We start from the raw sequence: 16,479 nt of genomic DNA on the forward strand, positions 1-16,479 counted from the left end.
AGTGAACACAGGTAGATAGTGTCAGTGGCAATCGCATTGCCTCGGGCGTTCAGCTACCAGGTGCACACAGAATTATACACATAGAAAGCGGAAAACAGCGAATTGAGGCGAGAATTTTGTGCGAAATTCGCCGCGATAACGCCCCGTCCGATTGTCCGCGCTGACGTCTGGGAACAATTTTCGTTGTGTTTTATTTTTGTACATGTACACTGTTCTTTTGTAATGAAGTGTAGTGTGCAATCGCGTTTCATTTACTACGGGAATATTGTTGTTGAATTCTGTCGCGTTTAAAATCTAGATTATCGGAGCGACTGAGATAAGAACTCTGAAAGCCTCTCGAGGATTGTGATTAAACTACGAAAGGACTTTTCTCCGGCTCTATTTATTTCTTTAGTCTTTTATTTGTGGAATATGTCGGGAAAATGGCGTTATTGTAGTTAAGATATCATTCGGAGGTCTGTCACGTCCGTTCTGACATATAAATATAAGAAACACCAAATACTATTACCGATGTGCGTAGTTTTATGTGAAGCGAAGGACCTTTGGCCTTGCCCGCGGAGATACCAAATTATATAAAGAGAACATTCAGAAGAAATAGCGGAAAAGTGTTGAATAGGAACTAAAATATTTGTGTATTTTGCGCGTACAAGTTACAATATGCTTGCTCGGTGATATTGTTTGAGAGTAGTTGGTTACTGCGAGCAATTTTTTGGCACTTATGTGTATTGGATATTAGAATGACAGTGTATTTTCGATTGGTTTTGGTTTGATTGTATATGTGTTGTACTACGTACGCCTTTATTTACAGTTTAAAATAGTCTATATTGCATTAAACTTTTTTGTGCTCTGGTCAATCATTCTCTTAGTCTATTGTGATACTTGTAACTACAATAAAATTGATGCCTTTTACTACCTTCCTGTAGTACCGAGTCTCCTGTTGCTCTAATAAATAAAATATCGGATAGGAAACTGATAACATTGAATCATTTAACGATTCCGACATAAAATGTTCAAGTGGCTACTAACGTTAAAATGTAGTTCGTAAAAATAAAATCGCAACGAGTCTACAATGTGTTTCCCACGGTTCGGTATAAAGTGACACACAGACATACATTACTTTGTTTATTACGGCGTTAGAAAGTTTTATTGTCGAATAAAGTTCGTATTACTGGGTTTTATTAAAAATTTACTGTAACTTCTTGTAAATCATGAGGCGTAGTGTTTTTGTAATAAAATGTATGCGGTTGTAGCTAGTTGCACTTACAGGTCGAAAAACGATTAGTGGGATAAAGCGACCTTTAGCGCGGACATACCAAAGATGGGTTGCCGCTTAGAGAATCAAGGCTGGGTGTCTCCGTGCTTTGCAGGACACGTAAAAAGTTGATCCTGGTTGTTGTTAACACATAAACATTAAGTTGTTACGGCAGACGTTAAGTCATGTCAAAGGCTTTCAGGTGGCTTGGACATCTTCGATACCAGGTGAACCGGTTGCAAGATACCATGAAAAAATTAATAATTTCAAATTCAAAATTTATTTGAAATAGTCATTTTTTTTTAAAACCCATTTCTGTTCCAGTGCAAGGCAAGGGTTTCCGTCCAAATGACGGGGAGGGGTTAGGCCTTGAGTCACAAAATTTAGAAATTTGAAACTAAAAAAAAATCATTTAAAATGTATTTTGTGACGGTTAAAGTTTGATTCGCGGTAAAAACCTCCGCTTCTAATGTACTCGTTACTGATTTACATATGAGAGAGACTACATTGTTGTAAGCGAAACATTTAAAGTCATGGGCTTTCAGCGGCTGGGAAATGAAATGTTTAGTGTTACAGTTGTGGTGTGAGTTAAGTACTACGTTGATATTATTGTGTTATATTTTGATATTATCGTGTCGCCTTAGTCCGACTAACGAACATTAATTGAATTAGATTTACTTTAAATGTGTTAAAAGAGTCAATTGATTTTTTTGATAGCAATTTTTTTTTTCTTAGAAAATGTTAATAGCGGCTCGAATAACATATTGGAATATGGTTTATCATTACTTTTATGTCGAATTTCAATCAAAGTTCAAAAAAGTTACGGCTATTTTTTTATAACTGTACGTTATCTTGTTAATGTTTTTATAAGTACTTTTTTAGTGTAATGACTCTCTCTATTATGATATTTATTTAAGACTTATTTACTTAACTTTTATCTCACATTGCATGTAATTCTGTTTTTGTAAAGTGTATTTCTTGTTGGTGATCCATAATAAATAAATAAATAAATAAATAAATAAATAGAATCAATAAATTATAAAGTCGATTCGTCAAAAATTCCTTAGTAAGAATGACAAGAGTGATTAAATAGAGTCACAAAACGAAGGCGAAGTGAGGCCCGTCCGCCGGATCTGTTTAGTCGTGCCCGTGTTCCGATGCGGCTGTAGTTTGCAAATGTCACGTTTTATTTAGAAGCGACTCGACTTAGCTAACTGGGTCAATACGAAAAATTATTTTAAATTGCTATTTGGAGAAAACAAAAGAAGTTTGCTGTTATATTCAAGTCGAATCTAGTATTAGGAAAAGGTATTTGATATGGTTTGTTATAATTTGGCTATTTTTATGGATTGATTTCCTTTTTTTGTACAAAAGAGTACTATAAAGTATTCTATTACAAAAAATATCGACGTAAAATCGATATTGTCTGCACCTTACCGTTGACCAGATTTTTTGTATTGTTTTTTTTTTAATTTCATGATAAAAATTACACGATCGGTCTCTTTATTCTTAAGCAAGAGGTTAAGAAGTTGTCTATAAGGCTTTGGTTTTTAAACATTTAGTCAGCGTACTGAACTAAAGTCTACTCCTCTAGACGTCCTGAAGGGCAATTAGTGTCAAGCAATAACAATAATAAAGGCGTAATATACAAATCATAAAAGACTTTCACAATCTAAATCTACACGTGTCTGTAGTCTTTCTCATTAAAACCGCGATTAAACACAGTAATAGTTTAAATAATTTTCATATTAAGTCCAATATAATACCGAGATAACTGGAATTCTATAACTTTATCAAATAACTAGAACGCAATACGTGGAATCTCTATTCCCAGTATAAAAGTTTGTCAGTCTACTTTATTTAATCTAGAAATTTCTATTGAAATTGTCAGGCAAAATGTGGGCGTTTAATACTTTTTCCCATTTTCTTGGAGGCAAAAAGAATTGATATAAAATTGTTTATTGATTTGTACTAACATAACCAAAATTATAAAAGTAAAGAAGAAGAAGACAACCAAATCTATGCAACTCTTTTGCTACTGCTTTACTAATTATGTGAATACAATATATTTGTTGTCCTCAGATAAATAAATTGATTTAGGAGGTAGTAATTTCAAATCGCTTGTAAAATGACGAAATCGTTTAAATATAAATCTATACTAATATTATAATCTATACTAATCTATACTAATATTATAAAGCTGAAGAGTTTGTTTGTTTGAACGCGCTAATCTCAGGAACTACTGATCCGATTTGAAAAAGTTCTTTCAGTGTTAGATAGCCTATTTATTGAGGAAGGCTATAGGCTATATATCATTACGCTACGACTAATAGGAGCGGAGTAGCAACGAGAAATGTTATAAAAACGGGGAAAATTATGACGCATTCTCTCTTATGTGACGCAAGCGAAGTTGCGCGGGTCAGCTAGTGTATTTTATAAAACGGTAATAATAAATATTACTATGTTGCCATTGACCAGATATTTAAAACAAACCTGAATCACAACATAATAAAAATAATCTTTTGAAACATCTCCATTTAACCTACATTTCATTCATCAACTGACACAAATTCCATTGACACTATTCAGAAAAAAAAATACATTTAATCAGGACCGCATTCTTTCATCCATTTCAATTAAATAACTACAGACTTTTATAAGAGAATCAAAAGGGGAAAGTGTGAGGTGTAATGAAACCTTAGAGTTCGTTGAGTTCGTAGAGTTTGTAGAGTCGGTAGAGATGTTAGAGTCGGTCAATAGGGTGCGACATTCACTCTCTATTCACTCTCGAAAGCATAGCGCTCTTTACCAATTTACTCTAGTTAAGGAAGCTCTTAATGAACTTGCATCAAAGCTTTGAACAGCTTTAAAAGGTATCCGTTGCTTTTTGGAAGGCTTTTAAAAGAGTTTCTCAATATCTTGTCAAGTACCTACGTGTACATGCTTGAATTATAAACTAGTTTCTACTGTGACTATGACCGCCTAGAAAGGTTTTAAGCGTAGATCTATTTTGTTGTTTTTGTCAAAAAATTATAATCAGCAATCCATTCCCAAAACTTTTTATTTTATAAAGATAGATAGCATGATACCAACCTAAATACTTTTATATTGAAATATGAAACATAATCTTTGATACTAAACTTCAGGTTTCTAAAAAACAATCAGATAATAAGCCGAAATGAAGTAACATTATACGCATACTTACTTTATTCGGACTCGGTCTCTTATTTGTATTTTGATTGTATATAAAACGTTTTCTTTTCCTCTTCCAGGCAAGAGAAAGGTCGCAAAAGAAACTAAAAGCAATACATTTCCCACCACTGCAAATTACCATTAACAAATGAACAATCACGAAATGAATAACATCAGTTTTTAAACAAAACAATTGGCGCATATCCAAAGACATAATTAGTAGCCAACTTTGCCCTACAAATCATATTTCCGTTAAACTTAGTACTCTTATTAAAAGTGAAGCGATGTTCGTGTTCGGTCAAGTGAGAATAAAGTCTGCTCGAAGCTTTTAATCTGCCCAATAAAGTTAAGGATGCCGGATAAAAAATATTATTGGAGTCATACTTCAAAGTGAATTGAGATAGCCGAATAGACTGAATAGATTTTAATTACATGTTCATTTGTGTTATATCTTAAATGCTTGTGAAGGATTCTTTGCAAAATTGATGGTTGTTTTTGAAATTGGTTTGAAATGTTCATAATATCAATAAGCATTAATGCTCATTTTAAATTTATAATTAATGCTTATTAGTATTATGTGTACATTAATAATATAAACACATAAATTATTATAAATTTGCATTTATATTAAAAACCTAATTATGTATTTCAAATATTGTGATTTATTACTTAAAAATTAAAACAATGCTCTTCTAACTTATACAAAATATACAAGTTTTGATACCTAATTACTGACGTCATTAATTCTCTAAACGTTTACAATTATTTACCGTCTATAATCGTATCAACACTCAAAAATCTTATATACTTCTTATCCCTAACATTTTACACAAAGAAAGTCCCGTAAACTCAAATAACGTACCCAATTAACGAAAAACCGCTCGTACAATACGCATATAGAACCGATTCGCATTCAGCTATCACTCAGCAACCGATTGAAAAATGTCATGGCAGCTAACCGACCTATTTAATTAACTTTCCCAGGCATTATGACCGGTTTATACCCGGTTTTTATGCCCGACCCGGGCATTGTGTGGACTCAATATCGGTTGCTTTATTGTCGTCGGCAAATCGACTCGCAGTAGGTTTCTTTGTCAAGTGGTAGGAACTTGCCTGCTACATTATAGTTGAGCAGATCCCTATTAATGGAATGTATATTTGGGGTAGTCGTAAAGACCCGGTTGTCCTTTATTACCGGTTAACCGGTCGATTATGTGAGGTAAACAATAGATTTTATGTTTAGTATTGAGATGTTCGCTAGAATATGTTTTACTGGTATTATCTTTATTAAGAAATGTTCGCGTGTTGGAAGTTTGTTTGTACAAGTTGTTATGTATAATGTCGAACAACTTTCGACGTGAATTTTGTTGTAGTGTTATCGCGTTTATAACATGATACTTATGAGATTATTTACAGCATATCCTGAATAAACATTTTAGAATAATTGTTGGAAAGTGTTTTGGAGTTTATTTGAGCATTTCCTCTTTCAAATATTTTGCAACTTTGATTGTTTTGCGATTAAAAAGTAGGTGTGACTGCCAATCGCTAGACATCATATATGGAGCCCATTTTTTTGCTATTATAATATAATTTTAGCAGTAGCAGGCCATGATGTTACTATCTACTAACAGGAAGCAAAACGTACAAACCTACAGAATGCAATTACATCTAATAAGCACCTGCTTACATTACGGACTTAATAGCCGTGATGAGAAAAATCTATAAAAAAACATTCTTTAGCCCGTGCCCTCTTAATATTTCTCTAAAGGTACGTTTTTTATCACTTGCCTGCCAGTGATCAATCATTTACGTTGCGTACAATCTATACGACTATAGAATTACGTCGCAAAGGTTTCATATTTCGCTTCTTTTGATCGTCACTTTATGACTCACAGAGTAACCTGAGTTTTGACTATCTTTATATGTAAAGGTAAACCTGTTTGGTTACTGTAAAATAATAAGAAATTCAAGTATAATAAGATTTCTTCTTATTTTGTATGTGGTACTGACAAAATCTTTTTGAAAAATATTGTATACTAGCTGACCCGCGCAACTTCGCTTGCGTCACTAAAGATAATCATAATTTTCCCCGTTCTTGTAACATTTTTCACTGTTACTCTGCTCCTATTGATCGTAGCGTGATGATATATAGCCTATAGCTTTCCTCGATGAATGGGCTAACACTGAAAGAATTTTTCAAATCGGACCAGTAGTTCCCGAGATTAGCGCGTTCAAACAAACAAACAATCAAACAAACAAACTCTTCAGCTTTATAATATTAGTATAGATATACATGGGTCTTAAAATTAATTCTACAAGATTACTGTATTTTGAAAATCGATTCAGTATTAGCTTTGCCTGTCTTTACCACTAAGGCATAAAAAAATAGAAAAATATGGTCAGTTATTACATTTTTTTATTGTATTCAATTCACAATCAATTTTAACATGCTTCCTGAATTATACGTCTTTATTTCAAAAATATAATATTATTTCTGAACAAATATTAAATACGTGATATCATTTATCATGGGAACATCTCCCCCACTTTATGTGTATTTAAAATGATGACTGATAACGTCCGTAGCGTAGCAACGTCACGTAGCTCCGTAGACCTTGCTACGGCGTAACAGTTACATGTCTACGTCAAAGGACTTCACTGTCAGAGTGAAATGCGTATTTCTATTAGCAACGGTAGTTATGCTGACAACTTCATGCTTGTTATTCTCTTGAAGGTTACAGCTGTGTTATATTATGGGTAAGGCATATAATTATGTATATCAGGCATTATTTATGATTCGTATAATTTTACAACATTGCGATTTTCTATATTTCTCCAGAAACAGTTAATGAGTATTGGGCAGTGTAAAAATGTTACATAAAATATGGTTTTGGATAAGCAGCAAATCTTATGATATTGTCCAAATTATTCTAAAAAATCTTGTATTTCAAAAATAAAAGCCCTTGTTCAACAAAGGAGAGAATCGTTTTGCGTGTGTTGTTTGCACATTAGATAAGACCCATTTTTATTAAACTCATAAATATCCCACACACCATATTTTGTGTTGGAATCAAACCCAGGAAGGAACACTTTATCAAAATAACAAGCAATTGTCCACACTCCAACAATTTATTGTCTCGTGAAATACACTAACTATTAGATATAATTAATTGTACCTTTGACCTTCATAGTTTTGTTATTCTCGTCTCAACTTCCGTATTATTTTGTGCCAAATGGGATAAAGACCTTGACTCGATTTCATACATATACTACTTTGATCTGTATGTGATATATGTATGAGAATGTTTCTATATAGTTCTTATACGTGGGTATTTGTGTATCATGAGGTTTTAGTTGTTCTTAAATAAAAAAAAGATGTATTTAGAAACATCCGTGGCTCGACCCGATATCGATCAAAAACTTCTTTTTATGGCGAACGTTCTAGGTTTTTAATTAATTAGTTAATCTGATTTCTTATATCGTGTAGGGATGAAAGTTATAGATTTAGTATCGTAATTTGGTGGGCGAACAGACCACATAAGGATATAGTATTTGTAATCACACATTGGTTTCATTTAAAAATCAAAATAAGGTTCTGAGCGCAGTAACAAAGTTACTGTTTTACTATTGTGCCTCATGTACCTTAGAATTATCGCATCAAATAATACAATTACTTATTTCTTGGTAAATATAACATGTGTGAGCTTGCAAAGACCAGAAACTGTTCACCTTTCCCGCCAATTAGAACCATGTCTACCCGAACAAAAACAAGCTTGATATAAAGATACATTTACTCCAGGTTTAACGATTGCTAATTTCACAGGAGCGTTTTACATTAAAACGAATCCCGACCATCCCTTACGGTCAAAATAAACATTCTGCACCCTTTTATAACTAATAAACTATTTTATACAAACATTTTACGACCCCAAAATATTTATCCGAAGTGCTTCCGGCTTTTCGAAAGATATTTTGTGTAATTTACGGGTCCTAAACCGTAATTAATTTGGTGGGAAGGAGTAAAGGTGGTTGCTACGGCTGCTTATTGGATTTTTTATTTGTGTTTCATATTTTTTGAAACATTTAGGTTAAACCATTTGTTTATCCTCATTGTTTGGTATCAATTTAATAGAACGCTGATGGACTGCGTAATTAGTGATACTTTTCTAGCAAATAAATACGCCGATAGACCAATAGTTGGTTATACCTTCTAATATAAGTTAAGAATTAGTTAGTTAACAATTTAACTGAAGATGCTAACAGGACGCTAACGCTTGTCCTCCATGTGAGCTGTGTGTTTTGTAAATTTCCCATTTTACAATCATAATTTCAACAATAGATAGGTATTTTTACCCGACTGCCCAACTTATAACAGCACCCCTGTTTTGCTTATAATCTAACCATTTACATTGATATAACAATTAAAATATCTTCAGAAGTATTTTTTCTATCTGCAGTTAAATAATCTCAATTTCTTTTGTTCCAGGTGTTGCTAGAACATTGTAGAAGGTTCTAGAAAGTTCTACAATGTTGTGCTGATGAAACAAGTGTACATTGTCTGTGCGATGTTTGGACGGTGTGTAAGACTGTAGGACACGATGGGGACGTTGCTCAGCCTCGGATTATTACTCGTCTGTTGGATAACTGGTGAGTTGAATTACGTTATTTTACTAAATGTTATATATTAAACATTAAATGATGATATCTTGGAAACTGGATTGATTGATTGATAGCTAAAATAGACTTAGCTATCGATAAATCCATTTATAAATTATGTATAGAAATTCATGTCAAAGCGTTTGAAAGTTATTTTGTGTAGGCTTAGATTTTTCTCTATATTGAGCATTGTTAGTTCGTCTTCTTTAAAATCAAAATTTGATTACTACGTTTATTCGTTTGTATTGAAGAGAGAATACAATTAGCACTATGACTAGTCGAGGCTATTAATTTAATTATAACTAGCCTATGAACTGATTGGCAGTAAAGCGCGTCAGAAACATGCATCAAAATGATCTATTACAAGTCTGCAACTTTAAAAATCTAAGGTGTAAATAACCTTTACGCGTCGCTAAACAACGACGAAACAAATCCATTATTCCATAGTCATTAAACAAATTGAAAAAAAAAACAACACAAGCCATTCCATTAAAGTCATTCGGTTGAAGTTTTCTTAATTCAAAAATAAAATAATGCGTCCTCTTGGCTCGAGAGTCTCTGCCAAGAACTCAAAGGAGATAACTTAATAAATGTTTAATTTTTATAATACTTTTATTCGTTTGTAATATTCCATTAAAGTTTTGATTAAAATGTAAAGGGAAGTGGTGGTTTAAAACGTGGGATTTTATTGTGCTGTGACGTGATGATTGTCGTAGAATCGTTTTACGAGCGGTAGGCAACTAGTTTGCAATGTAACTGGTATGTGACTGATATGTGATATTAGAAGTGTGGTTCGTGCATATAATCATGGCATATAAAACTTAACTTATCTCCATATTGGAATAAAACTCGTTTATGTATTTTGTCTAAGTAGAATGATCAAGCCATTTCTTTGTGTAAATTTGGGACTTGCATATTTGCACACATCTTTATTCCAAAATCTTCTGTTGTACCAATATTTAGGTCAGAAATTTTAGCTATTTAAGACAATTTGAATCTCCAAAAACGGTTGTGTTATCAGGTATCTTCGCAATAAACGCCAAAAAAGCCCAATTAAAAGCGAGCCTACCTTAATGAAGGTACAAAAAACTTATTCAATTCTCTATAAATTAACTCGTTTCTTAATCCGCGAAGCAAAAAATCCTTTTAGTTGATTAACTTTTCAACGGCTGTGTAGAGTCGGTAGCGCCATAAATCAAGCATAATACAATTACAGCTAATGTTTGATTAAATACAGGGGTTTGTTATTGGGTTATAAAGTCAGCGGGTTTATGGGCGGTGGCGATAGACGGTAAATGGTTATTTGATGGAACTTAGGAAGGATGATTTTTAATGTTGTTAGAAATGAAGTGAGACTTTGTATCCCGTTGCATTCGAGGTCAAAAAATAGGCGCTGTTCCAGTTTTATAACATAGAAGGAATAAGTGAAAAACTAGTTTAAAATTTTATTACTGACTTGCACTATAGGTACTGTCAGTCACTATAAATCGTTCTACAAAAATAAATTAAATCGTTCCATAAAAATACGTTGTGTTAATAGATAATTATAATTTTTACCAGAGATCGCCTTTTTAATGGCTGCAACATAGTGTTGTTCCGCTCGGCCTTTATAACGTGATTTCGACTTTCTGCAAATTTATTGCCGTCAAACCTTTGAAGTTAATTGTGAGTTGCGACTTATGTGAAGGTATTACGTAACGCGGATTCTTGGCAAATTGTTTGTGACCCCTGACATATTCTTTGTATTGCCAGAGGTCGTGCACGTGGGTGGAGAACATTCTTATCCAATGAATAATGAGTTTCTTTTTAATATCAAAATCTAACGTCAGCACCACTTGCGCTTGACGTTAGGCTCTTCAAGATTATGAAGTTTGAGATGGCTTATTATAATAGTGGCATTATGTTTTGACACTGATTTTGTTTGCGTGGGTTTTGTTTAATACAAAAACATGATAATAGCCTATCCTTCGCCAAAGTTTACGAGTAAGTGACTTATAAAGTAACAACAATGTTGAAAATACAAAGAGTATTTTCAGTTATCTTGGAACATAAAAAATCTGAAAATATTTATTGTTTCCTATGACAAACTTTCGAAAAAGTACGCTAAAATTTGCGAGTTTTGACAATTTAACACATCTAGATTAATCAGACAATAGGTTTTTATTCAAAGTACGCCAAAAACAAGCTTGATCACCAACCCTTGTCACAAAATCCTCCGATTCTATTAAAACAGCATTACACCTCAATTCGAAGCACGTAAAGCTAATTTATTCAAAGCGTTGTAACTCGAATTTGTACCAGTTTTAAGTCCAGCACTTAGTAATTACGTGAAAATAGTGATGCGCTCTATAAGTACTGGGTGTTCTTTAGAAAATGTCTTCGTTATCGTATTGTCAAAGGTAGGGGATGCTTTGATAAACGAGTGCTCCTCAGGCAGCTGGTGAATATGAGCTGAACAATTACTGGATGGTCTTAATCTTGTTGTTATTCTAGCTTGTTTTATCGAAATTTATTGTGTTTGTTATGTCTCGAAAGTAGCTTATTTTAGTATGCCACTTCATTTAATTAATCACTTTTGATGTCTCTATCTATTCTCATTTTTTTGTAGACGTAGGATCTTTTCTGCTCCCAAAAACGAAAAAAATCATCATAACCTTGGTCATGTAATAGCAGATTCAATAAAGAGCACGTCGGTATATTGTTTTTCGAACAACATTTTCATGAGTTCACATTATAGTACAAAATGTAGAAGGTTTACCAACAAAACATTTACGTTGAACACAAAAACAATATCATGTAAATAACAACATATTCCTAAAAGAACCCTTAAACATTTCATAAACAAAATTATATTGAAGAAGCCTCGGTGTATACAAAAAAAGCGACCCAAACTCGTTCAAACGACAAAACGAACAGATCCAAATCAATGCACGTTAATGTTGTCCCAGAACATATCATTCAATTCGGGGACAAAAATCAAATCATACCGGAACAAAGTTTTGGGCCCGAAAAAAATATATTCTCCCAATGTCCGATATGATTATTCGTCGTCTCAGAAACCAATAATTCGTTATACAGAAGTTTCTTACAAAGTTCTCTTTCGAAATGATTTTCTTGGATGCCGGGGTTCAGGCATTATTAGTATTATTCTCGGTTGCCAATATTACGATTGGTTCGTGTCTAACGGTTGATTCTATTAACTGTTTGTTTTGTAAAGTATTATTAAAAGTGATGGTTTGACATTTTTCTTTTGTTTTTGTTAAGGACTTTTTGTTGTGGCGTGGGTTGTAATTACATGTTGAAAGGTTATGCGGATTACGTTAATTATGTTTTATGTATTAATTATTCTACTCGCCTACTATGTGATTAATTATTAGTCCCACAGTTTCATCCTACAGTTTTATCAATTAGTAATTTCGTAAATAAATGATACTTAACATTTTCTTGCATATTATTTCCCAGTATGTAGCTGTTTTAATTTCGGTCCTATTCAGAAATCAAAAAAGGTTTTCAATATCAATATTAAATTCGGAAGCACAAAATTAAATTGTGCTACGTTAACGATAACTGTACTTACTACTTTAAAAAAAATATATACATAACAGTAATAATAGTAAACCAAAAACAATTTTAAATTACTGTACTCTGTTCTTACATAAAAAGAAGAGTTTAAACACGTAGCGTAATACAAAACACTCCCACTCTTGAACGAACAGTGATTGATTTGATGCACGTGCGAGTGAACTAATGAATTGATCGAATTTAAATGCTAATTTACTTGAGTGAATGATTACAACACGCTTTTATTTATTTATTTTAAACTTTATATACACAGCTTTATATAAAGGAGGACTTAATACGACGGGCATTTTCTGCAATCTACCTCAGGGTGATGCAGAGATTGTTGTGAAGGTATTTAAAAGAGGAAGGAGAGTGAGTTGAGAATTGTAAACCTTGCATTATATATAACTCAAGTAAAATTATTTCGAAATGTAACATAAAATACTAGTAAATAATATAATGTAAAAGGATTTTCCTAAATCCGCAACTGGACGTAGTAAGACCTTACTAATCTCTTTCATAATAGGAACTACATATGTGGGTAGTGTGTCTATACTGCGTATGTTAAAGTAGAAGTAATATTTGTAAATATTGTTACTGATGTGAATTAAAACAGTAGGTAAAGTGTTATTAGTTAAGTTAACTGGTCTCTGCCTACTCATATGGGAAGAAGGCGTGCTATGTATGTATGTAAAGTTGTTTCCTTTGAAAAGTATTTAGAGTTAGTATAGGATTTCGTGTTTGGGCTTTCCATTAGCTACATATTGATTAAAATATTTAAGTAGACCAGTAACTGACCAGTGACTGAACTAACAGCCAATTTTCAAATATCTTTCAAAATGTCAAAGGTTGGCTCGACGTCGAGCGAGACGCGAGACACTGTCTACTATGTATCACAATCTATCTACTTTCAAACAAACTTGTACCGTACTATAATGTATATCGAACTTAAATTAAACCTTGCTTCGATTGTACAAACACGACGTTCGTCCCTCAAGACCTGCGCCAATAAATCTGCGAGGAATTGCGCTCGGTCCAGTGTTGTTGAAATACTGCCAGATTATAGTGCAGCCTGCAAGCTCCTCAACTTAACTGAAATATATAGGCTATGTATGATTTAGGTGGGATGTACACCCACGACTTTTTCCGTCGGTAGATTCGTTTTTGTCGATAATAGTTAGTTTTTACCAGAAAGGTTGGTTGAATATATTTCGATCAGCGTGCTTATTGTGGTTCTCAGCTGATAGCTATTAAAAATGTATTGATTAAAACGTTTTATCAAAGGAGCAACGTACTTAGAGGCGATTCTCTACTACTATCGACTAATGACAACCGGCTAGCTATCGAAAAAATCCTTATGAAAACCTGATCAGCGCCCCTAGCGGGTGAAGTACGCACTTATTTTTACGTACATTTAGAATGACAAATTTTTGATACTCGTTAGTGCCAAATGTAGAGAATCACTGCTTACTTTTATTGATGTACACTAACTGTCAAATGAAATACACAATACGCGTGCTGATGCTGATAACCAGTAGTTTAGCGTTGTTCAGGTCAGTCAGTCAAAAATATCAATAACGAGAATGACAAACAATCATGACAATGTTTTCACCTACTTTTTTACTTCGCGCCACCTGACTTGAGATATCTATCAGCCTGAGATCTCATTTTAAAAGGAGTGACTTATCTACTAGACGTAGGACGTTTTACTCCCAGTTTTCTCGTTTTCTGACCGATTATCTGTCGTCTGCGTTCAGCTTAAAGAAATATAGGACGTCGCTTGGATTTGGCAGTCTTGCTCGAAGCGAATACAGGCTGATTTATAAAATATTAAGCCTTCAGCAAAAACTCACTGTAATGCAGCATAAATAACTCGAATATAATAGAAATAAAGAAGAAAATAATAATTCAAAAGTGAACGGATGATGGACGCTTTTACAATTTTGTCGCCGGACAGCTTTTGAAACATTGAAAAAGAATATGAAATAAAAATTGTAATGCAATATTTTATAAAGAAAAAGAGTTTTCAACTGAAAATTGCTCTTCCATTAATATTTAATTTTAAGCCTTTGCCTAATTCGATCATAGTAATGCGACAAACGAAGCTGTCAAATCTACACTTCAGATTTTAAAGTAAAGAGGGGCAGTTCTCTAATACTATCGACGATTGAAATATACCCGGTTATATTTCGAGATAATAGCGAAAACATGTATAACGCCCCTAGCGGGTGCCGTAAGAACTAATTATTCAATATATTTTTAGTGTCAAATTCATTCAAACTGGGCTTCAGTTTGTTCATAAAAAAACCTTGACTAAAATCAATTAAAGTCTGTTTTTAAAGTCGTCATATAAATAACCCTTTTCTTTCTCAACATTATATTATGTAAAACTAAATAATACATATCAATATCAAGCTATGTCCTTGACCCGAATATGGCTTAGTCCGGGCCCATCCCGGCCCGTTTGTGTATTAAGAATCATCCTTTAGATTAGAACCTAATACCCAACGAAAACCGTTGTTAGATACCCGCAAATTGATTTCCCAGTGGCATTAACAGTGATATTATTTTATTTCACCATACAAATATTATTAAATTAAATAACATATAAGATTCCACGGTAGAACGATTTTGTTGGATTATATTAAAGTTGAGCTTTTTATACCTCTTAGCTTGGTAAATATTATATCTATACTAATATTATAAAGCTGAAGAGTTTGTTTGTTTGTTTGTTTGTTTGTTTGAACGCGCTAATCTCAGGAACTACTGGTCCGATTTGAAAAAATCTTTCAGTGTTAGATAGTCCATTTATCGAGGAAGGCTATAGGCTATATATCATCACGCTACGACCAATAGGAGCAGAGTAGCAATAAAAAAATGTTACAAAAACGGGTAAAATTTTGACCCATTATCTCTTATGTGACGCAAGCGAAGTTGCGCGGGTCAGCTAGTTTTGTTATGAAAAGAAAAAGAGATAATAGAAGTTGCTGAGTTTGGAAAAAGGTTTTATTAACTTGAGTTTACTGTTTAGCGCATCATACCAGCTGATCATACGATTTTAAAAACTGATATGAATAAAGGAGAATACTTGACTGCAACACTATGTGGCCTATATGGGATAAAAATGGCAAGGCAAAAAGGTCTCCCCAAAATTTTTATATTGAGGTATTACCCATATAACTTCCAAATAAGCGACCAAATGATCACTCAAGCGTTTTCTGGCCTACCTTGACGTCATCTACGACCTTCAGGCATCCATTCTGTGATGATGTTTGTCCACCTATCTGGATGCATACGCACAATACAACGCACTCAAAAACCAAAAAAAGAGAACTAAAGCTTTTGGGTCCAAATAAAATCTAATAAAAGCTGGAATCATCATAGCAACATAAACTTCCTACTTCAAGCACTTATATTATCATCGTAAATATCACCATACTATTGCATCATCAACAGTTTTCCACGAATCGCTGAAGCCGTCATATTCTAGTAGTTGGTAACTATAGAACTGCAAGATTTGCACCATAAATACAAGTAAAATTGCTTGTAAAATACTGCATGTTACGACAGCTGACGCATGTTGACTACAACACTCACGATATTAGTTCTTGAGCTGACTACTACGGAATATGATCCATGCAAATAGGCGTTACGCATTTCCGATCGAATCGTTCATTCGTTCTTAAACAACTCACTCACACATAGTTACTATGGAAACATACATAGTTCGCACACAAGGAAAATAGAATGCGTATTTGAATGTACCCATGTGTGTTCGAATTACGAAGGCTTGTCTGTGTGAGTGAATGAATGAGTGA

General features: G+C 33.4%; 1 protein-coding gene across 1 annotated transcript in view; it reads left to right on the forward strand.

The window, feature by feature from the left end:
• LOC142972790 (uncharacterized) overlaps positions 1 to 16,479 on the forward strand; it is a 293,932-nt gene that overhangs the window by 43,017 nt on the left and 234,436 nt on the right. Inside the window, exon 2 of the mRNA XM_076114087.1 lies at positions 8,931 to 9,091. Within this exon, the coding sequence (XP_075970202.1) occupies positions 9,043 to 9,091 (49 nt within the window). The 5' untranslated portion in view covers positions 8,931 to 9,042. The remainder of the gene's footprint in view (positions 1 to 8,930; positions 9,092 to 16,479) is intronic.

Source organism: Anticarsia gemmatalis, chromosome 5 (genome assembly GCF_050436995.1).
Source record: "Anticarsia gemmatalis isolate Benzon Research Colony breed Stoneville strain chromosome 5, ilAntGemm2 primary, whole genome shotgun sequence".
NCBI classification, from domain to species: Eukaryota; Metazoa; Arthropoda; class Insecta; order Lepidoptera; family Erebidae; genus Anticarsia; species Anticarsia gemmatalis.